The sequence below is a fragment of the Erinaceus europaeus genome, chromosome 5, assembly GCF_950295315.1.
Source record: "Erinaceus europaeus chromosome 5, mEriEur2.1, whole genome shotgun sequence".
Classification (NCBI taxonomy): Eukaryota; Metazoa; Chordata; class Mammalia; order Eulipotyphla; family Erinaceidae; genus Erinaceus; species Erinaceus europaeus.
The window spans coordinates 86,439,891-86,463,955 of record NC_080166.1 but is presented as its reverse complement, the minus strand read 5'-3'; the positions used below and the strand labels follow the sequence as shown (position 1 = coordinate 86,463,955).

The following is a 24,065-nucleotide window of genomic DNA, read 5'->3' as shown; positions in this document are numbered from 1 at the left end:
TTTAGATCATTGAAACATTTGCTTTTATTCCTAAGTTAACTTTTAGCTATCGTAAGTGAATGCTCAACATACAATATGGGACTGGCAAAATAACTCACTTGTATAGTGCACTATTCTGTCATGTGCATGTCTAATTTTGAGCCCAGCCCCCGTCACACTAAGGGAAGCTTCAGTGCTGTAGTCTCTTTTATTCTCTCTCTCTCTCTGTGTGCTTTTCTACCTCTTACCTTCTATCTCTCTCTCTCCCTCTCTCATTTCTTAAGATTTATTTATTTGAGAAGGCAGAGAGAAATTGAGAGAGGGAGAGAAACACTTGCACTACTGCTCCACTTCATCTGAAGCTATCTCCCCCTCTTTACAGTTAGGGACCTCCTTTATCTAAAAAAAAAAAAGTTGTAACTTTTTGTTTTGTCACAAATCTCACCCAATTTGGAATGAATAGAGGTTAGGAATAGTTCTTATTAATATGGTATGTCAAAAAGCTGTCTCCAGTTTGGGACTGCAAAACTTTTTGTCACCAAGCATTCTCAGGACCTAGATTACCAAACATAGTTAGGGCATCTGCCTTATTATAGTAACACAGAGAAGCTATGTTTTACAACTTTGAGCCATTCCTAGTGTGAGAATCACCATGCAATCCTGTTATACAAAATGGCTTCGATAAAAAGCAGTGATGTTTGAAAGTAAGTCTTAAGATAAAGTCAAAGATTGCCTACGTGGCCTACTAAAATAGGAAGTTGTTTTTCTTTTTAAAATAATTTTTACTTTTATTTTTTATAGAAACAGAGACATTTGAAAGAGAAGGAGAGATACAGAGGGGTAGAGCTGGATCAGGGAAGAGAGTAGCTCTCAAATATGGGGAAAGTATATACATACTATTAACTGTAAACCCCATTGATCTGATATTGAACACAGGAGTGTGTGCAACTCTGTATCCTTGTAGGTCTGAGTTTGCATTCCATGGTCATAGCAGGGAACATTCTATGTACTCATTTCAGGTAAAATCATGGGCCCCTTGGAATATACCTAAAATAGGCTTCATAATATAGGCTCCCCAACTTTTTCCAAAATGGGAACCCCAAATTTCATCTGCTATAATCTTACCTTCAGATTCCTGATTATTAAACAATTTATTCTGCTATTCTCTCTCTCTCTCTCCCAGTAAAATAAAATAAATAAAATGTTTTAAATAAGTAAGCTTTAGATTAGGAAGAGAAGGGCAGGTAAGACCTCATTGCACAGGTAGTGCTTAAGTAAAGACATCCCTTAAAAGTTAATAGAATTATCCATTAGAATATCTGGAGAAACCCTTCCCCATTAGGGAAAGAGAGAGATAGGCTGGGAGTATGGATCAGCCTGTGAACACTCATGTTCAGCAAGGAAGCAGTTACAGAAGCCAGACCTTCCACCTTCTGCATCCCACAATGATCTTGGGTCCATACTCCCAGAGGGTTAAAGAATAGGAAAGCTATCAGGGGAGGGGACGGGATACAGAGTTCTGGTGGTGGGAATTGTGTGGAGTTGTACCCCACTTATCCTATGGTTTAGGCAATGTTTCTATTTTATAAAAAAGTAGAAAAAAAAAAGAATATCTGGAGAAACCGTTCTTAGGTGGAGGGAATACCACATTCGGCAGCCCTAAGATGGGAATATTCCTGGTTTGTTTTTAAAATAGCCTAAAACTCAGAATACCCTCACTACATTGAGCAAGAGAAGCTGATTCAGGAGTAAATCAGAGTCAGCTTAGTTGAATAAGATATAAGTGTATGCCAGCTGACAGGTTGCCTAGGAAAGTTTGCCACTGGTGAAGAGTTTAGATACGATATAACAAAGACAAGATTCTAAAAATTTCTATAGCCATCTTGTAAACAGGATTTACAAATAAGGTGGTCTAGTCACTGAGTGATTCAACCATTTCTGCTGTCAGATTTAAGTGAGAGTAATGGGTATCATTGCTTAGAACTTGGTATTCTCATAAGCAAAACCAAACCTTAGTGTTCTATTACTTGCAGCTGACAGGCTTTGAGTAATAGGTCGAATTGTCTGGAAACACACTTAACTACCTCTTCATTAGCAAACATCTAAACTGTTGTGAACAAATGCACCAGAGCTTGTATACAACTCCACTACTATTGACAGTTATGTTGAACTTGTGCATTTTATAAGACAGGAATGGTGAGCTTTCTTCTCTGAAAATTCAAATGTGAGAAAATTAATGAATTTATTCACAAATATGGGTATAGGATCTTCAATTAGATTGTAGTTCTTTAGGATGGAATGATAGTTCACCAGGTAGGGAACATGTTTTACCATCTGCACAACCTATTTTTGAGCCCTGATACCACATGTGAGTGCCATGTCTCTGGTGGGAACTTCAGTCCTATAATGTCTCTCCCTCTCTCTGTGTCTTTCCTTCAGTATCTCTGTCTGAATTAAAAAGTCAGTTTTTGTATAGTGAAATTGTCCATGTATGAGAACCTGAATAAAAAAAAAGAAAATTGTAGTTCCTTAAGTCAGCTATGTAAATATATATTATTTATACCCCCACAGTATTTGCTGTCCCTTCCTTGTCTTTTTACATTACACAGAACTCTGTTTAAAATTGTGAATTAAAGTGATAATAAGTGGTTATTTTTTAATAGGAATGGAAAAATTAAAATAAATAATAGGTTGTATAAATCATATAACCAATTGTTTGGCTTAAAACAAAGGGGAAAATGCTTTCTATTACTACCTCACTAAAACCCTTTAATCTATTTGGTCTTCCTTACTACTGTAGGTAATTGATGTGGGTTCTGGCAAAGGTTACCTAAGTTCCTTTTTGTCCTTAAAGTATGGTTTGAAAGTTTATGGGATTGATTCTTCAAATACTAATACTCATGGAGCTGAGAAGAGAAACAGGAAGCTGAAGAAACATTGGAAGGTCTATCATACTCCATCAAAATTAGATGCCAATGGACTGACATTAAAAATGTCAAATGAAAGGAAAGTTCAAGATGACATTCAATATGAAGAAGATAATGAGGGAATGTGTCACAGAAGTCCTACAAATCAAGAGATGATGTCTACCTCAGATGTTGTGCCAGATTTTTCAAACCCTGTAACTGTTCACTTTGGAAAACAAATGGAAAATCTACATGTTTACTCACATCAAGAAGAAACTTTGTATTTTGAAAGTCCCTTTTCTCTCATTGACTTTTTACCTATCAATGCCATAGAACCTTCTTTGCAAATGCCCAACAGAAAAATGTCAGAAGCAAATAAAGAAAGAAGAAAAAAGACATCGAAGTCAAGTGAGTTAAATATATACTCACCTTTAACTTCATTTATAACGGCTGACTCAGAGCTACGTGACGTTATTAAAGATCTGGAGGTAATTTTACTTTTGAATTACTTAATTTGATTTCTGAAATTATTTTGCAACACTAAATTTTAGTTTATTTAATCTGCATATCTTACTTGATTATATCAATGCAAGAATACAAGAAAATAAAATTGTATGCAGATTTTTCATGATTCTCCTTACTGTAAAAATCTAGCATTCCGGGAGTCGGGCTATACCACAGAGGGTTAAGCGCAGGTGGCGCTAAGAACAAGGACCGGAGCAAGGATCCCGGTTCAAGCCCTGGCTCCCCACCTGCAGGGGAGTCGTCTCACAAGTGGTGAAGCAGGTCTGCAGGTGTCTGTCTATCTTTCTCTCTCCCTCCCTCTGTCTTCCCCTCCTCTCTCCATTTCTCTCTGTCCTATCCAACAACAATGACAACAATAATAACTACAACAATAAAACAACAAGGGCAACAAAAGGGAATACATAAATAAAATATTAAAAAAAAAATCCTTAAAATAAAAAAAAAAAAACCCTAGCATTCCCAGTTTTCCAGAATGGAGTACCTCAACTCATTTTAACTTGCCCTAATGAAACATAAGTGCCAGCACAAAAGCTAGCAAACTAAATTCTAATTATATAATTTATGGATTGTTAAATTTTAATCCAAAAATATATTTACATATTAATTAAAATTTGCAGTAAAATTGGGTAGAGGGCAGCATTTCCAGAAATTTCTCCATAAAGAAATGAGTGAGTGTGGTAAGTCTATCTCATCATTAAACAATTTCATTTAATTTGACTTAACCTGAAAAATATACATTTCAGTGCTTGTAATCATGTAGTTAGTTAAGGTTTTTCAAAGTCTTGTTATATTTAATTGAAATTCTATACAAACTACTATAAGGGTTTATTTAATACCTGTTATGCTGAAAGAGTATTTCTTGGATCTTTTTACTAACAAATTTAATTGCCAGAATAAAAATGTTATTACATTACCATAATATAGGATTGCATATTTTTGTGTATCACCTACTGACACCATTAATTTTTTACTTATTTATTAATTAATTTATTTATAAAATGGAAACACTGACAAGGCCATAGGATAAGAGGGGTACAGTTCCCACCACCAGAATTCCATATCCTGTCTTCTCCCCTGATAACTTTCCTATTCTTTAACCCTCTGGGAGTATGGACCCATGGTCATTACGGGGTGCAGAAGGTGGAAGGTCTGGCTTCTGTAATTGATTCTCTGCTGAACATGAGTGTTGGCAGGTTGATCCATACTCGCAACCTGTCTCTCTCTTTCCCTAGTGGGTTGGGGTTCTGGGGAAGCAGGGCTCCAGGACACATTGGTGGGGTCCTTTCCCAGGGAAGTCTGGTTGGCATCATGTTAGCATCTGGAACCTGATGGCTGAAAAAAGAATTAACATATAAAGCCAAACAAATTGTTGACTAATCATGAACCTCAAGGCTGGAATAGTTCAAGTGATGAGTTGGGGGGGTCTCTGTTTTGTAGATAGTTGTTAGTAGGCCTATTTTATGTATATTCCAAAGGGACCATGACTTTATTACTTTTTGCCTGAGCCTGACATCTGATATTCAGGTGGACCCAAGTTATTGTCTGGGGAGATATGGCTGGAAAAAAGGAACAGAAAGCTGGATCAGGGAAGAGAGTAGCTCCCAAATATGGGCAAAGTGTATAAATATTGTTGACTGTAAACCCCATCGATTTGATCTGGGGCCCATATTCAGCCTAGGAGCCTATGTAACCTCTACATCCCTGTAGGTTCGAACTCGCATTCTGTAGTCATGAGTAGGAACATTCTGAGTTGCACCAATTTCAGGACCCATCTTCCTCAGGTGGTAGATAGAGTATGTCATCCAAACACCTCTTCAGAGGATGAAACATTCTCTACCATTGTTGATCCACATTGAGGGTAAAGTCCTATGGGGTCCCCCAAAGAGGTCCATTATATTGTTCCTGATGGAGATGACCAGTGATAATGGAGAAAGGGATCTATTTGAGGTCTAGGCTTATTGTGTCTCTGTGGGAATCCCAGGACTCACCGAGTAGGGCCCCAGCTGATGGGGTGGCATGATAGTGACTAAAGAGTCTTCATTAAAGTATGCCAGTCTCTTGCCCTTATTCAGCTTTTGTAGTCTATCCATCTCTTTGATTAATTCTCTTGTTTTTTTGTTGATTCTCTGCTTAGTTGATCTAAGTGTTAGAGTGGGGTATTGAAGTCTCCTACTATTACTGTATTACTATTGATATATTTTTGTAGCTCTTTCAGTAAGTGTTTGATATATTTAGATGGGCCCTCATTGGGTGCATAGATGTTAATAATTGTTAATCTTCTTGATTGCTTGATCCTCTGATCCTTATGTAATGATCTTGCCTATCTCCTATTACTTTATTTAATTCGAAGTCTATTGTATCAGAAGTGAGAATGACTATTCCTGTATTTTTTTGTGGTTCATTAGCCTGTATGATAGTTTTCCATCCTTTCACTTTAAGTCTGTGTTTGTCTTATTGGGTCAGGTGGGGTTCTTTGCAAGCAGTATATGTTTGTGTTGTGTTTTCTGATCCATCCTCCCATTCTGTGCCTTTTAATGGGTGAATTTAAGCTATTGACACTTATTGATATTATGGATTTAAGGCATTGAAGTGTCATTATTCAACAGTTTTTTTTTTCTCTCTCTCTGATATATGGCAAATATTTTGGTGATGTTCTTGTTTATAAGAGGTCTTTTAGCACCTCTTTCAGGGCTGGCTTGGTGATAGTTGTCTCCTGTTGCTTGTCTGAGAAAGTTTTTTTAAAAAAATTAATTAATTAATTTTAAAAAAGGAGACATTAACAAAACTGTAGGATAGAAGGGGTACAACTCCACACAATTCCCACCACCAGGTCTCCATATCCCATCCCCGCCCCTTATAGCTTTCCCATTCTTTATCCCTCTGGCTCATTGTGCTGAGAAAGTTTTTATCTCTCCGTCTAGTCTGAATGAAAGTCTAGCTGGATATAGTATCCTTGGTTGAAATCCTTTTTTTGTTGAGGGCTCTATAAATATCTTACCATTCTCTTCTGACTTTTTGAGGGGAGAAGTCTGATGATCTTAGTGGGTTTTCCCCTGTATGTTACTTTTTGCTTTTCTCTTGCAGCCTTTAGGATCCTTTCTTTATACTTGCTTCTTTTCATTGTAACCATTATGTGTCTTGTTGTCTTCAGGTCTGGGTTGATTCTGTTTGGGACTCTCTGGACTTCTTGAATCTTAATGTCCTTTCTGTTGGTTAGGGCTAGAAAGTTTTCTTCTATTATTTCCTCTAGGATGTTTACTTCCCCTTCCTCTTTTCCTCTGGTAGGACAGTTATGCGAATGTTACTTCTTTTGAGGTCATCCCATATGTCTCTGTTATTGTTTTCAGTGTCTCTCAATCTCTTTTTAGCTCCTTTACCTCCTTCTTAGTTTTCTGTAGCTCATTCTCTGTCTGGCTGATTCTGTTTTCTGATTCTGTTAATCTGCTTTCCCTTCCCTTAACTTTCTTCTTCAGTTCAGTTACAGTATTAGCTTGTTCTGCTGTTTGTCCTTTTAGCTCAGCAATTTCAGCTTTCAGTTCTCTAATTACCTCGAGGTAGCTGGTATTTTCCTGAGGGCCTCATCTATTGTTTCCCCATTTCTGATAGCCCTTTCCTCAATACTTGCCCATATTTCTGTAATTAATAGTTGCATTACTGTTTGGATAGTTCTCATCTATAATTGCTTCTGACTTATTTGGAGTTTCCTCAGGGGTCCTGTCCTCATTCATTGTGTTAGCAGTTTTATTTGCTCTCAATTTGACCTTTTTGTTTTTAATTGGTGTGGTTTGTATTTTTCTGTCCTGTCACTCTTCAGCTGTGTTGTGTGAGTATAGGCCACACTAGAGTCTTTTCTCAGATGAAGTCACAAACCTCAGACAGTACAATGGGAGCTGAAGCAAAGATTAATGCAGTTCAACCAAAATCAGATAGTCAAGCAACACCTCCATTCTAAAAAAAAAACAAAAAACGTAACAATACAAAGGGAAAGAAAAAGGAAAGGGGGGTTGGGCGATACCATAGTGGGTTAAGTGCGGGTGGCACGAAGTGCAAGGACCTGCTTAAGGATCACCTCACAATCAGTGAAACAGGTCTGCAGGTGTCTGTCTCTCTCCCTCTCTGTCTTCCCCATCTCTCTCCATTTCTCTCTGTCCTATCCAACAATGATGACATCAGTAACAGCAACAATAATATAACCACAACAATGATAATAATAATAAAAAAAAGTGCAACAAAAAGGGAGAAAACAAATAGTCACCAGGAGCAGTGGATCCGTGGTACAGGCACTGAGCCCCAGCAATAACCATGGAGACAAAAAAAAAAAGAAAAGAAAATGAAAACCAAAGGGAAAAAGAGAAGAGAAACAAGGTAAGAATAGACAAGTATGAAAATAAACCCTTAACTATTAATTCTAGAGATGGTGGAAAGAGAGAGAGAAGGAAAGAAGAGATAGACACTGGGAGAGAGAGGGAGAGGGAGAGGGAGAGAGAGAGAGAGAGAGAGAGAGAAAAGAGTCTACTCTCAGACTTCTACAAGATAATTCATGAACAAGTGCCAGTGAATAAAAAAGAAAAAAAAAACTCAGTGAGATTAAAGAGATTTTTCAGATCAGCTTTAAGGAAAGAAAAAGAGAAATAGAGAGAAAATGGGGGGGGGGGGCAAGTTCCTCCCAGTATATGTAGCACAGCCAGTCACCTATTAGTGGAAGAAGCAGCAAGGGATACTTTTGCTCAAGTTGGAGAGGCAGGGAAAAAAGACAAGTACAAGTAATAATAATAATAGAATACAATTAAATAAAAATCCCTGTCTGTCTGCAAATTGAACCAGTACAGATTGACTCCACACAGCTTCATCTCCTTCCTAAACCAAGCTGAAAAGAAGCAATTATAAGGGGTAACTACTAGGCAAACTCAAGTGTTAGCAGAAAACACAGGTACTTTACCCCAGGCAAGACCCTGATTGGTCAGATATTCTGTCACTCAGAGTTACTGCAACCTTCAATGTCCTTTGAAAGACACTCCTGAATGATGCACACCAGGCAAGACAGAGGCTTTGATTGGGCAGGTATTCTGTCACTCAGAACTCCAGTTCCTTTCAATGTCTTTTGAATGACACACATTTGAAAGACACCCCTGCTGATCCAGGAATCTTTCTAAAGAAATTCCCTCCACAGGAGTCCCACCAGGAGTAGCTGGTGTGGGGGTTGGGAACTAGCAAAACAGAAAACTCCCAGCCAATCTCCCTGTTTCCTTGGGCCTCTGTTTGCCAGCCCAAATATGGGTTATAGGACTCTTCTTTAGTTCTTGTCTGCCCACCCAGTACACCCCTATCCCACTACTGACCCTCACTTCCCAGTTTTGAAGCAGCCTCCTTGTGGAGCTCAGGCCATGTGTTGTCTCTGAGTTGCCATCATGTCCCCTGTCCCCCTTATACCATTAATCTTATGAATACAGCAAAAATGGGGATGAAATGTTTTTATATTGTCTTTTGGGAGACCTTAGCTAAAGAGAGGTATTTATATCTTTGACTGTACTCTTTACAGTCAACCTTCCCCCATGAATGTATATATATATATATTTTTTTTATTATATTAGTCATTTAATATTGATAGAAAGTTACAAGATAATAGGGGTATAATTCCACACCATTCCCACCACTAGAGTTCTATCTCCTCATCCCCATTCATTGGAAACTGTAGTAGTTCTTTCAAGGTCACAGCTGTGGGTTGACTCCATATCTTTAATTACTATAATTATATTTATATCGCTGTATATTTTTTGCTTATTTTTTTTCCTGTGGTTCTGCCTTCACTTTCTAAGTTAAACCTATACCTATTACTACATCTGAGTGTCCTTCCTTTTTCTCTCCATTTGCATATAAGAGAAACAGTGTCTGAATTCTTCTGCTGTATTCCAGATTTGTTTTCCTCTCGATGGTATGAAAACAAGATTCCTGCTGACAAACACTGCAGTTCCTGGTGGAATTGGGCTTCAGAGTCCTTTGGTTATCTTCCTTTATCATTTACTGGAAGTATGAACCAAAATTCTTTTTGGGGTGCAGAAGGTGGGAGTTCTGGCTTCTGTAATTATTTCTCTGCTGGACGTGGGTGATGGCAGGTTGTCCATACCCCCAGCCTGTTTCTGTCTTTCCTAAGTGAGTTCTGGAGATGTGAGATTCCGTATACATTGGGGAGGTCATCTGCCTGGAGTGGTCAGGGTAGAATCATAGCAGGATCTGCAGTTTGGTGGCTGAAAGGCAGTAAGATATAAAACAAAATGTTTAATAAACAGGAACCAAAAAGTAGGAATAGAGCAGATGAAAATAGGGACCTTGGGGATGGAAAGAAGTGAAGAAATCTAGTTTAGGTATCTTCCCAGGGGCCCGTGACTTCGGTAAATTATGTTTGAGCTTGATTAACTAAATGTAGAGGTGAACTAGAAATATGCCTGGGAAGATGGTGTTAGGGTTGAGAATAGAGCTAGAAATCTGGATTAGGGTAGAGTAGCTCCCACACTTGAAGAAAATAGATAAATACAAATAATTGTTCACCACATTGATCTGACATAGGGACCATATATATTCATGTTTAGCACAGAAGCCTATAAAACCTCCAACTCTGGCAAACTGAGCTAAGAGTCTGTGGTCACAGCTGGTAACATTGTATGTTTTACTCATTTTAGGACCAGTCTTCCTTGATTGGCATGGTAGGGCAGTCCTTAACCATTGCTAGTTTATAGTGAGGGTAAATCAAGCTTCAAGAAATTCATCATTTAGTCAGCAAACACCTAGCTTCTCATTAAAATACTTTTTAAAAGGCCTTTGTGAGTCACCTATAATAGTAAGCATGGTTCTTTTTTTATTTCAGTACTTAGAAGGAAACTGTTTCCTTCTTTCTCTCTCTCCTGTACAATAAGTCCTCTATTCACTGTCCATTTTGTTTTTTTATGTATAGAGTCAGAGGAATATGGGAAGAGGGAAGGGGCGACAGAAAGAGAGAGGCACCTGCAGTACTACTCCACTCCCCATGAAACTTCTTCTACAGGTGGGAACCAGGGCTTGAACCTGGGTTTTTGCTTCTGGTAATGTGTGCACTCAACCTGTTAAGTCACTGAGGAGACCCAGGGAATTTTTTTTGTAAATGAAATCTAGAGAAAAACCTTTTTATTCTTGTTCAGGTTACCAAAGTAGAACAAGTGCAAAATTAAGAAAAAGATGTGGTCTGGGAGATGGTGCAATGGATAAGCACTGGACTCTAAATCATGAAGGTCCAAGTTCAATCCCTGGCAGTACATGCACCAGAGTAATGCTCTGTGCTTCTTTCTCTCCTACGTATCTCAATAACAAATACATATTTTTAAATGAAATAATACAGACAATTAAATATATATATATTTATTTATTGTATAGAGACAGCCAGAAATCAAGAGGGAAAGGGAAATAGAGAAAGAAAGGGACAAACACCTGCAGCCCCGTTTCATCACTCCCAAAACTTTCCCCCTGTAGGTGGAGTCCAGGGGGTCAAACCTGGGTCCTTGCACATTGTAATGTGTGCTCAACCAGGTGAGCCACCACCTGGCCTGCAGATTTCTTTCTTTTTTTTAAAAAAGAAATTTTATTTGTTTGTATTTTTCCCTTTTTTTGCCCTTGTTGTTTTATTGTTATAGTTATTATTGTTGTTATTGCTGTCGTTGTTGTTGGATAGGACAGAGAGACGGAGAGAGGAGGGGAAGACAGAGAGGGGGAAGAGAAAGATAGACACCTGCAGACCTGCTTCACCACTCTTGAAGCTTTCCCCTGCAGGTGGGGACCAGAGGCTTGAACCTGGATCCTTAAATAATGTAATGTGTGCACTCAACCACCGCCTGGCCCTTGTTTAAAAATATTTTAATGATAAGCTAGGTGTTTACTGACTAAACAATGAGTTTTCTGCTGCTCTGATAAACTTAAACATTTTTTTGAAGGGGTTCCCCTCTGTCTCTCCTTTTCCCTGGTGGGGCAGAGCTCTGGAGAAGTGGGGCTTTAGGACACACTGGAGGGGTCGTCTGCCCTGAGAAGTCCGTCCGGTTGGCATCATGGTAGCATCTGGAACCTGGTGGGAGAGTAATGAAGCTGGTGGGTTGACATTCCACGCCTGACCTCTCTGGATACAGAGGTGGTACTGGTTGCATTGATTGCGTTGGGATCAGCAGTTGCAGTATCTGTTGGTGTGAATTGGGAGAAGCATGTAGGAAAGTGAGCCTCGCCCTAGTGGTTTCAGAACGGGGAGAAATATGGGCTTTATAGAGAAAGGGGAAGGTTCCTCCTGTCGTAGGGTTTAAGTAAGCAATAGATAGTTGAAGCTTCCACCATGGGCAGACAACCCTGCCAAGTGTCCTAGACCCTCTGTTTGGCCAGAGAATTCTAGATCATCACACTATGAGGTCTGACCTCTTAGGAGGAGTTGCTGGGGAACAGGAGCTGGGGGCTGTGTGTATGTATTGGGTATGGGGCAAGACTTGGGGGCATGGGGTTAGGGTCCCACCTGTTGACCTTTGGTTCTGTATGAAAATGTGTAGGTGCATGGCTGTGCTTGTCTCAGGCCAAGTGCAGTGACACAGTTTGGAGCCTCTAACTGAACCCGCCTCAGTTATGCCCATGCCATTTCTTCTTGTGGTTATACAACTCTAAAAACATGGAAAGTAAGTGTTCTAAATTGAAGAAAATAGATAAAAATCATATGCAGACTTTTCATGATCTTAAGTAGTCAAAGCTACTTGCAGAGACAATTTTTTTCCTAGAAAGATTAGAGTTTAGCTCTGTTATATGTATAGATGATATAGGCTAAAATAGCACTTTTAATAAAATAATTCAAATGAATTAAGTTTTCTGGAGGTAGTTATAAGAATATACATGAATCCCAGCTGAATATAGTAGCATGATAATGCTTATAACAAAAGGAAGTTACTGAATTTTACTTTGTACTAAATTGTGCTAAGTCATTTAGCAGTATGAAATAAGTCTGGAGCAAACAGCTCATTGAAGTGAGGAACTAGAATGACCATTTTGTAGATAAGGACACCAAGGCATTGAAAGGATAAAACAAACTTTGTGTATTCATCAGAAGTCCAGGAAAGTATGATTTTGGACCTATTGTGTATGTGTATGCATTTAAATTATATATAGATTAAAATAATTAAAAGAAGCATTTCATAGAAATTTTACATAAAGTTTATTTTAAAATTTTAGAAAAAACTTTTAATTTTTAAATTATTTATTTATTACATCTTATTTATTTATTTAATTTTTTTATTTTCCCTTTTGTTGCCCTTGTTTATTATTGTTGTTGTGATTGATGTCATTGTTGTTAGATAGGACAAAGAGAAATGGAGAGAGGTGGGGAAGACAGAGGGTGAGAGAAAGATAGACACCTGCAAACCTGCTTCATCGTGAAGCAACTCCCTGCAGGTGGGGAGCCAGGGGCCAGACATAACCCGCTGTGCTACCATCCTACTCCCCCTATTTATCACATCTTAAAGGGTTTCATATGAGACCATGAGGTGGAGAGACAGAGTGAGAGAGAGTCAGATAAGGGAGAACACAACTCTGGTAGAGGCTTCATCAGGGATTCAACCAGGAATTTCAGACGTGAAAACTCAGTCCTTTGCCAGTTGAACTTTTTCCCTGACTTCAAGAATAAAAACATTTATGTTGGGTTTAATATTGTCATATTTGATGCAACAAATGAACTAAGTAAAAATTTTGGTGTTGAAGTAAAAATGCCAACTTAACACTGTTTATTTTTTAAGATGTCTTAATAAGTTTTAATGAATAGTTTTTGAAGAAGTGGAAAAATTGACTAGTTATGTACAGATACATCTCAAGTCACTAGTTTATCCTAGTAGTGTATACTATATTTTATTGCTGTAACCATTAGTTTTTCATTAGTTTAGCAAATGTTATCATTACTTTTAAAAGGTCTCATCACTTTTAAATGAATTAAGAAACACTAGAAAAATAATTCGAAAAGATTTCCAATTGTGAAAAGAGATTTGTCATTTTGCCTATAAAGGAAATAAGTATTCTTTATAAAACTATTAATTTTTCATTAACTAATACTTTCTAAGTAGGGTTTCATCATTTCTAAAAGCTTTACATATCCCAGTGAACATTTAACATCTTTACCTGAAATGCTCATTCAACTCTTTTTACAATTACCAAAGTAGATGTTTTTTATATGTATATTTTTTATCTTTAAAGGACTGTTTGGTGGTTGGTCTGCATACTTGTGGTGATCTTGCTCCAAATACTTTGCGAATATTTACTTCCAAATCTGAAGTCAGAAGTGTTTGCAGTGTGGGTTGTTGCTACCACCTCTTATCTGAAGAGTTTGAAAGCCCAAAGAAAGGTATGTAATTTTCCATGGTTCTAATTATACTTAGTTGGGCATAATGTCTGCTTTCTATATCTCCAATTCTTTCATCTTTCTTTCTTTCTTTCTTTCTCTCTTTCTTTCTTTAAAAAAGGAAACATTAACAAAGCCGTAGGATAGGAGGGGTACAACTCCACACAATTCCCACCACCAGATCTCTATATCCCATCCCCTCCCCTGATAGCTTTCCCATTCTCTATCCCTCTGGGAGTATGGACCCAAGGTCATTGTGGGTTGCAGAAGGTGGAAGGTCTGGCTTCTGTAATTGCTTCCCCGCTGATCCTTATTTCTTTTTGAATTAACATTGAAGGAGTCAAATAGTTTAGTAATTTTACTATTACATCAAATGAAACTAGATAGACTGTCTCTTGATAAATGTTATCATAAAAGTATGAAATATTTACAAACATTTGAAAAATTTATGTAGCATAAGTTTTAGAAAGTTTCCTTTTAAATGTACCTGTAAGATACTACATTTACTGAGATAGTATCGTAAAGTTACATTGTCATCAGTAGAATTGAAAAATTTGCTTTCATTTTTAAAGCCTTTCTATTCCATAAGCAATACTGATGTTTCACCAAAAAAAAAAAAAAAGCTTTTTAGTGAATTCACTAAAGAGTAAATGGGATTTTATTTCTTCTTATCATTATCTTTTTTTTAAACATTTTTTTAAATATTTATTTGTTTTCCCTTTTTGTTGCCCTTATTGTTTAACACTGTTGTGGTTATTGATGTCATCATTGTTGTTGTCTAGGACAGAGAAAAATGGAGAGAGGAAGGGAAGACAGAGAGGGGGAGAGAAAGAGAGACACCTGCAGACCTGCTTTACCGCCTGTGAAGCGACTCCCCTGCAGGTGGGGAGCCGGGGCTCGAACCGGGATCCTTAGGCCGGTCCTTGCGTTTTGCGCCACGTGCGCTTAACCCGCTGAGCTACCGCCCAACTCCCTCATTATTATCTTATTTATTTTTCCAGAGCACTGCTCAGCTCTGGTTTATGGTCATATAGGGAATTGAACCTGACACTTTGGAGCCTTAGGCATGAGAGTCTCTCTGCATAATGATTATTCTACCACCCCATTTTAAAATATTTTATTTATTTATTAAATAGCAATAGAAATTGAGAGGGTGGTGTGGAATAGAGAGGGAGAAAGAATGACACCTGTAGGCAGCATGTTTCAATACTAGCAAAGCTAGGCCATTGAAGATGGGGACTGGGGACTCGAACTGGGTCCTTGGGCATATGTAATGTGTGCATCCAACCAGGTGCACCACCACTCAGCCCCCTGTCCTAGGATTTTAAAAAGCTGTAAAATTGCTCAATCACATTAAAATAATGGTATTCAGACTTATTTTTTAGACAAGTAAAGTATAGAGAACTTTGAGCAGTATTTAAAATGAACCACAACACTAGAACATATCCTGAACTTTGTCTGTTTGATCTGTTTTATACATTACATTTCCGCATAATCTGTGATTTTTGCCAATCTTTCCATATTGCATATAGAATGCTACCTAATTACTTGTAATGTTTTCCAGATAGCATGTGTTTTATTTGATTCACTCTTAGATAGATAGATAGATAGATAGATAGATAGATAGATTGATTGATTGATAGGTAAAATGTTGTTAACCACTGAGAGTTCTGGAGATTGTCATGCTAACAATACTATACTTAAGTGGTTAAAAAAAAAACCTAATAGTAATATATTTGCTTTTTTTGTATTTTGCTGTAAGGAAAGCTAAAGAGTAAACAGGACTGAGTGACATAATGAAATAAGTATATGTGCAACATGCAACTTCAAATACTTGCACATCAAGAATGTGTGGGAAAGCCACAAGATTCATAGAAAGATTTCACAAAACAAGTGACAGGATTAACAAAGTAAATGTGACTTTTGTTGAAGTTTTGTCTAGCCCTAGGCTGCCACATCTTCTCATCTCAAAAGCTAGATGGTAGGGACTGGTCGATGGCTTTCCTGGTGTAGCAAACACTTTACCGAATGGGAGCACCTGGGTTCAGCTCCCAACACCAAATGCGAGTATCATGCAGAGGGGAAACTTAATGAACAGTTCTGCAGTGTTTCTTCTCTGTCTGTCTCTCTTTCTCTGTTTCTATCTGAGATAAAAAAGAGAAAATGACCAAAAAAAAAAAAAAATCATGAACCAATCAGAGTAGTGGAATCATACAAGCGCAATAGAAAAGAGATTTTGATTAGTGAGCAAAAGTCATTTACTATTTACTCCATTCATTAAAAAAATTTTTTTTAACTTATTTTTTATTTTATTTATTTATTCCCTTTTGTTGCCCTTGTTGTTGTTATTGATGTCATTGTTGTTGGATAGGACAGAGAGAAATGGAGAGAGGAAGGGAAGACAAAGAAGGGGAGAGAAAGATAGACACCTGCAGACCTGTTTCACCGCCTGTGAAGCTACTCCCCTGCAGGTGGGGAACCGGGGTCTAGAACCGGGATCCTTAAGCTGGTCCTTGCATTTCGCATCACCTGTGCTTAACCCGCTGTGCTACAGCCTGACTCCCTACTCCATTGATTTTTTAAAAAATTATTGGAGGGATTGTTTTATAGTAAACAGCAAATACAGTTGTTGGTACGTGTGTAAAATTTCTGTTTTCTGCAAGACATTCTAACCCTCCAACTAGGTTCCCCTCAACCATCATGCATCAGGACCTGAAAGCCCTCCCCACCCACCTAAAATGCTTTACTTTGGTGCAATACACCAAACCCAGTCCAAGTTCTGCTTTATGTTTCCCTTCCTGTTCTTATTTTTCAGCTTTTTGTCTATGAATGAGATATGTATCATTCTCTTTCTCGCTTATCTCACTTCACATGATTCCTTCAAGATGAGGTGAGGAATGTGAATTCATAATTTGTAGTAGCTGAGTAATACTCCAGTGTGCATATATACCACACTTTTTTTTTTACCTGGGTTTCTTTGGGCTACTACAAATTGTGCTTACTCCATTCATTTCCCCCCTATATCCCTGCCTCCAATCTGTAGCCATTCCACCCTGAACATGCCCCATCTCATCTCTGTGTCTATTTTTCTTGTTGTACATTAGTTATAGTAAGAGAGAAGAGACAAGAGGCATATCCTGCAGTTTTTGTAGTAGTATTTCTGAACTGTTTTGTTGTAGTATTTTTGCCTAGCTAATTTGACACTTTTAGTAGACAGATTCTTAGGGTCTCCTTCTGTCCTTCTGAATAATGATCTTTAACAATAGGGCTTCAGTGTTTACAGCATTCTAATTCTGATGCGCAGCATTACTGGCAACAAGGTATGTGTTAAAATCCTATAGGAAGACATACAGCATTCCAGAGGATGAATCTTAGAAATACACTTAAGAGTATGAGTGGCTATTCTGTACTCATGGACTCACAGGGGCCATGTGCAGAGAGCTAGAGTAGCACTAAAACTAAAACTGAGGCCTTGATGCACCATCCTCCTGGTAAGAATATGGGAAAACCAAACCAAGAATACAAAGCTGTGTCATACAGGCACAGGAAAGTTAAATTTTAGAGGTTAGACAAAAGGGGCCAGGCAGTGGCACACTCTGTTGAGTGCATATGTTAGAATAGCACAGCGGGTTAAGTGCACATGGCGCAAAGTGCAAGGACCAGTGTGAGAATCCCATTTCGAGCCCCCCGGCTTTCCACCTGCAGGGGTGTTCGCTTCACAGGCAGTGAAGCAGGTCTGCAGGTGCCTATCTTTATCTCCCCTTCTCTGTCTTCCCCTCCTCTCTCCATTTCTCTCTGTCTTATCCAACAATGACAACATCAATAACAACAACAACAATAAAACAACAAGGGCAACAAAAGGAAACAAATATTTAAAAAGAAAAGAAAGAAATTAGTCTGGGGGTAGAGGGACAGAGATGATAACGGGTCGACAAGGAAACCTTTCTAAAATGCTAAACCATGGGGTTATCACCTAATTTTTAAAAAATATTTTATTTATTCATTTATTCCCTTTTGTTGCCCTTGTTTTATTGTTGTAGTTATTATTGTTGTCATTGTTGTTGGATAGGACAGAGAGAAATGGAGAGAGGCGGGGGAAGACAGAGAGGAGGAGAGAAAGATAGACACCTTCAGACCTGCTTCACTGCTTGTGAAGCAACTCTCCTGCAGGTGGGGAGCCAGGACTCGAACCGGGATCCTTACACCGATCCTTGTACTTTGCGCCACCTGCGCTTAACCCGCTGCGCTACAGCCTGACTCCCCCACCTAATGTTTTAAGACTGAACACAGTATCCCCCAAGATAAACCCTCTATTTCATTTTCAACCTGATGTTTACTTTGTTTTACTGGGGGGTGGATGATGATTTCCAGTATAGTTGTTGACACATGGGTATAATTTCTCCTCTCCCATGACAAGTATCTGCAAAATACACTCACCCCCAACTTAGGTCTCATTCCTTCATTGTGCACCAGGACCCAGCTGTTTTAAGGATGTGATTCTAGAGCCAGTCTAACTGGGTGAAAATCCCTTCACTTATCAATGGTGTGAACTTCAACTTTTTTGTGATTTAGTTTTCTTTATCTGAAAATAGGCAAGGTAGCAACAGCATCACTAACAGTGGTATTATGGATGAATAAAGATGGAAATGATGTTGACATTATTACCTCATGTGGGTATTTTGAGGAAAAGAGGTTAATAAAAGGACCTAGAATAGAGCTCCACACTTAGTGCTTATTAAAAGGTTAACAGTTATTAGTCAACATGGGTCATTTTGCATCTGATCAGAAACTTTTGAGCTACTTCAGTGTGTCAGTGTAACCTTTTGATGTCAACTCACATATGATGAGAGTTTGCTTTTTAATACCAAACAAAGCAGCTGGCAACCTTGCTAGGAATGGATAATTCTGTGGGCTACTCCCTAGTGTTGGTCCCATGATTTATGGTTTACTTCATTTTCCCTTACTGTCCTACAAGTTTTGGGTCCCAGCAAATTTCACGTTTGAGAATCCCAGTTCCCAACAACTTAATTTCTAGCTCAGATACTGTTCTGCTCAAAAGTTCTAATGACATATGATCTCCTTTAGGGTTGAGTCCTACCTTTTCCTTCCAACTTCCATTACATTTCTCTGTTTCAAAGAAGTCAGGTTACTATCTTATTAGAAATTCTCTAATTTGAGAAGGTGTGCTCCTTCTCAAATGGACTCAGTTTGCTCCTTTGATGTACAGTGCTTCTTTCCACAACTTTACCTATCTAAATGCCACCCTGCAGAATTCAGTCCAAGAATTAATAACTCCATAAAGCCTGATTCTCCTAACAGGTTTTTACCTTCTAGCTGAAGAATTTTTTTCTTTTCACATATTTTCTTTTTTTCTTTTACTGCTATTAGTCATATAAACCCATATATAATTCTTGAATTATCTGTTATTTGTTGGGGAACATTCATATTTGATGTTCATGACTTCAAGCTTAGTCTATAATTTAGTACCTAAAAAACTTTCCAGAAAGCTATCTACAAAATCCTCAAATACAGTTGGGTTACAGAAAAAAAAAAAACTTAAGGGCTTAAGAAGAACACTTAAGAAAAAAAAAAAAAACTTAAACCACTTCTGGATATAAAGTCTTAACCTTGTATATCAGAGAAGAATATCAGTAAGCTACGTTACTTAATCAAGGCACTGGATTAACTTTGCTTTCTTTTTTTAAAAATTAAAAAAAATATTCCCTTTTGTTACCCTTGTTGTTCTATTGTTGTAGTTATTATTGATGTCGTTGTTGGATAGGACAGAGAGAAATGGAGAGAGGAGGGGAAGACAGAGAGGGGAAGAGAAAGATAGACACCTACAGACCTGCTTCACCACCTGTGAAGTGACACTCCTGCAGGTGGGGTGCCAGAGGCTCAAACCAGGAACCTTACTCTGGTCCTTGCGCTTTGTGCCATGTGCGCTTAACCCGATGTGCTACCGCCCGACTCCCAGCTTTTCTTTCTTAAGAAGGTTAGAAGAGGTTTACATTCCAGAAACCCCTGGAGCAAAATGATGAAAGTACACAACTCGTAAAACAGGGGCCTCACTTAGTTTTAAGTCTGTACAAACTCTGATTCTTTTGTGATCATAAATTATAATTTCTCTTTGGTTTTCCTTGAAAAGAAGTAAGACAGAACAAAACAAACAAAAATCAAAGAGCACTTTTTCTGAACACCCACCTACTAACTATGCTTTTTGTATTTTTCTCCTAAGCATGTAATCTTTAGCCACAAAAGCATATGATGACCACAATGGTTGTAAAATATGCTTGTAGAAAACTTTTTTTTTTATCTTTTATTTATTTATTGGATAGAGACAGCCAGAAATCGAGAGAGGAGAGACAGAGAAACACCTGCAGCACTGCTTCACCACTCGCAAAGCTTTCCCCCTGCAGGTGGAGACTGGGGTCTCGAACCTGTGTCCTTGCGCATTGTAACATGTGCGTAACCAGGTGCGTCACCACCCGGCCAGAAAATTCTGTTTGTCTTTTGATTATAGTAGTGTTTCTTTTCTTTCTTTCTTTTTTTTTATGATCCAAATTAAGAGATATATTTTATATCTCTGGTGCTTATAGTACTCTTTTGTCTTTGGTTAAATTTTGTTCTTTGAAAGGGACTGATCCTAGGGACCAGGTGGTGGTTCACCTGGTTAAGTGCACACATTACAGTGCACAAAGACCCAGGTTCAAGCCCCTGATCCCCACCTGCGGGGGCGGGGGGAAGCTTCAGGAGTGGTGAAGCAGGACTTCAGGTGTCTGTCTCTCTGTCTCTCTCCTTCTGTCTACTCCTTTCCTCTCAGTTTGTTTCTATCAAATAATAAATAATATTAAAAAAAGAGAAAGGAACTGATCTATAAGGCACACAGTGTAGTATTATGATGAATGCTTCAATAGTTGGTTCTGTAACTAGTAAAAAAAATAAGTCCTAATACATACAGTCTCTTGATTGACAGCTTGACTAACTTCAAACTGCCACCCTGGTGTCATGGAATGCCTAGCTGTACAGAAATGATAGTCATCTGGTTGTTAACATAAAGTTTTTATATAAATATATAACATTGTTTTAAGTAACTGAATTTACTCATTGAAGCTACATATCACCAAATCTGTTATAGCAACCCAGTGTGGGGCCACTTGCATTGTATGCTGCTTTGCCATGTGTGCACCTATGTTCGAGTGTGACCCCCACTACCTCTCTGCTTCTGTCTTTTTATAAAACAAAAAGTCTGCTCCACTGTTTATCATATAGCATAGCATAGCATAGCATAGCATATGCTGAATATATTTCTTGCTAAATTTGGTTCCTTTCTACTCATTAATCTTTGCACATTAAGACATCTGTTTTTCAGCTGAACCTCACAGGGAGCTTTCAGATTTATAAGCTCATAAGTATGAAAAAATATTTCATTTATCATTTATTAACTGAGGTACCTAGTGTCTCAGTTGTTCATGACTTGAATTTTCTATGGATTTTAGTATAAAACATGAAAAAAATTGTTGAAAACAAAATGTAACCATCCTTTTCTTGGGCTTGTGTTACTGTCCAAAGAGTGTCAAGTAAGAGCATTACTGCTAACACCTTAAAAAAAAGTGTTATGGGGGCTGGGTGGTGGCTCACCTAGTTGAATGCACATGTTACAGTGCACAAGGACCCAGGTTCGAGTCTCTGGTCCCTACCTGCAGGGGGAAAGCTTCACAAATGAAGCAGGGCTGCAGGTGTCTCTCTGTCTCTCTCCCTCTCTATCTCCCCTCTCCTCTTGATTTCTGGCTATCTCTAGTGAAGTCTGAATGCCCTAGCGTCCAATAAATAAAGATAATAATAGAAAATTTACAAAAAGTGTTACTGTGCTTCAAAGTAAGGATTTGAAAAAAAAAAAGTTTCAAAACGTTACAAATGATAGTATTTCAAATTAGTTCTTCTATAAACCATTAATACATGAACCAGAATCAGGGTATTGGGGCATAGAAATCTTTCAGCAGCTCCTGCTAATTTAAAACCAACCTAAAATTAAAAGGAAGACTCTAAAATTATGAAAACTTAAAAGATAATTTAGTAACAATAGCTCTGGGTATTGAGACTCACATAGACATTTAATCAATTTAGAATATGCCAAGATTGAAGAAGCACTCAAGATAACAGTACACTCACACCAACTGCTGACTTTGCTAGTTGCCAGGGATTTCAAGGTAGTGATTAAAGACATTTTGCAACCAGTTGTGAAGATACATCAAAAAGAGTTGTCATACAGGGTGTCTGATTGTATTTTTTATATGTAGATTATACTGGAAGCACAGAGATAGTGAAGTCTCAATGCCCTAGAGGCCAAGAACATTCCATAGAAGAGATGCTTTGACTGTGTGTGTATGTTTCTTTATTCTTCATTTTTATAAGCAGACATGTTATCACATTTTTAAAAATTTAGTTTATTCTGGATGGAGACAGAGAAACTGAGAGGGAAGTGGGGGAGATAGAGAGTAAGAGAGAGGAGGCTGGGTGGTGGTGCACCTAGTTGAGTGCACATGTTATAATGTGCAAGAATCCAAATTTAAGCCCCTAGTCCTTACCACTTCACAAGTGGTAAAGCAGGGCTGCAGGTGTTTCACTGTCTCTCTCCCTCTCTGTTTCCCTTCCCTCTCAATTTCTAGCTGTTTCTATTCAATAAAAAAAGATAAGGGGGCAGTACTGCTGCCAGTCAAGCACACATGGCCAAAGCACAAGGACCAGCATAAGGATTTCGGTTCCAGCCGCTGGCTCCCCACCTGCAAGGGGGTCACTTCACCAGTGGTGAAGCAGGTCTGCAGGTGTCTGTCTTTCTCTTCCCCCCTCTATCGCCCCATCTCTCTCGATTTCTCTCTGTTCTATCCAACAACAACAACATCAGTGGCAACATTAACAATAATGACAACAAGGGCAACACAATGGGAAAAAACAGCCTCCAGGAGCAGGCCTCCAGGAGCAGTGGATTCCTAGTGTAGGCCCTGAGTCCCAGCAATAACCCTGGAGGCAAAAAAAAAAGGGGGGGGGGGCAGGGAGTACGAGAGAGACACTTGCAGTGCTGCTTCACCACGTGCTTTCTCCCTACAGGGAGGGACCAGGGGCTTGAACTCAGGTCCTTGTTTACTGTAATATATTTATGCTCAACCAGGTGCCCAGTCCCTTGTCTATGTATTTATAAGCCAGTTATCCTTTGTGAGGCATCTGTAAATTAGTCAGAAGAGGGCTTACAAGATAGCTCACTTGGATAGTGTGCCTGCTTTGCCAGGCGTGTGACCCAGGTAGGAGCCCATTGCACTGGAGGAAACTTCAGTGCCTGGAGTCGGTGTCTCTGTTTTTGTCTTTCTGTCTGAAACAATCAAGCTGGAGCAGGAAAGCACTAGTAAAAACAAAAAAACAATAGTGAAAACTGGTCTCTTACATTTGCGATTTTGGCAGTCATTGCTATAATAAATAAGACTGATTTTTGAATGTAGTTTCCATATGACACCTTTTACTTAAGCCATGCTTTATGTACATGTATCACATTTATTTTAGTTTTACTGTTTTGCTTTCTATGTATTGGGTTTACTCTGCTTTCCTGTTGTGATTCTGCATTTAAATTATAATGTGGAGCTTTAAAAAATCATGCTTTAAAATTTTTTTTTTAATTTATTTTTTTGTTTTTTCGTTTTTTTTTTTTTTGCTTTTAAATTTATAGCAGTCATAAATGTTGTTTTCTCCAAAGTTCTATGTGTATGATCTAACTTACTCTTTTATCTAATAGTAATTCATAATATGTGTATATCTTAAGTTTTAATTTTCTTTTTTTTAATATTTATTTTATTTATTTATTCCCTTTTGTTGCCCTTGTTGTTTTATTGTTGTAGTTATTATTGTTGTTGTCGTTGTTGGATAGGACAGAGAGAAATGGAGAGAGGAGGGGAAGACAGAGAGGAGGAGAGAAAGATAGACACCTGCAGACCTGCTTTACCGCCTGTGAAGCGACTCCCCTGCAGGTGGGGAGCCGGGGTTTGAACCGGGATCCTTATGCCGGTCCTTGTGCTTTGCGCCACCTGCGCTTAACCCGCTGCGCTACAGCCTGACTCCCCAAGTTTTAATTTTCTTAGCTAACAGTAACAGTTTATTAGTTAGCTCAGCAATTTCCTCAGGAATGCAGAAACTATCATAGCTTGAGTAAGGCATTAGTCCTGTATTCTTAGAGCAGATTGTCCTGGGACGGGGGACCTTCAACGTGGGTTAACCTAGGAGAGGGAGTG

The 24,065-nt window shown here is 38.4% G+C and overlaps 1 protein-coding gene across 3 annotated transcripts in view; it reads left to right on the top strand.

Moving 5' to 3' along the window:
- Positions 1 to 24,065, top strand: part of METTL25 (methyltransferase like 25) — a 98,031-nt gene that overhangs the window by 22,826 nt on the left and 51,140 nt on the right. For all 3 annotated transcript variants that reach the window (XR_009549978.1, XM_007517198.3, XM_060191461.1), the window contains exons 4-5: positions 2,780 to 3,373; positions 13,644 to 13,791. Coding sequence is in view for 2 of the 3 variants with exons in the window: in XM_007517198.3 (XP_007517260.1) it covers positions 2,780 to 3,373; positions 13,644 to 13,791 (742 nt within the window). In the remaining variant the exon portion in view is untranslated. The remainder of the gene's footprint in view (positions 1 to 2,779; positions 3,374 to 13,643; positions 13,792 to 24,065) is intronic.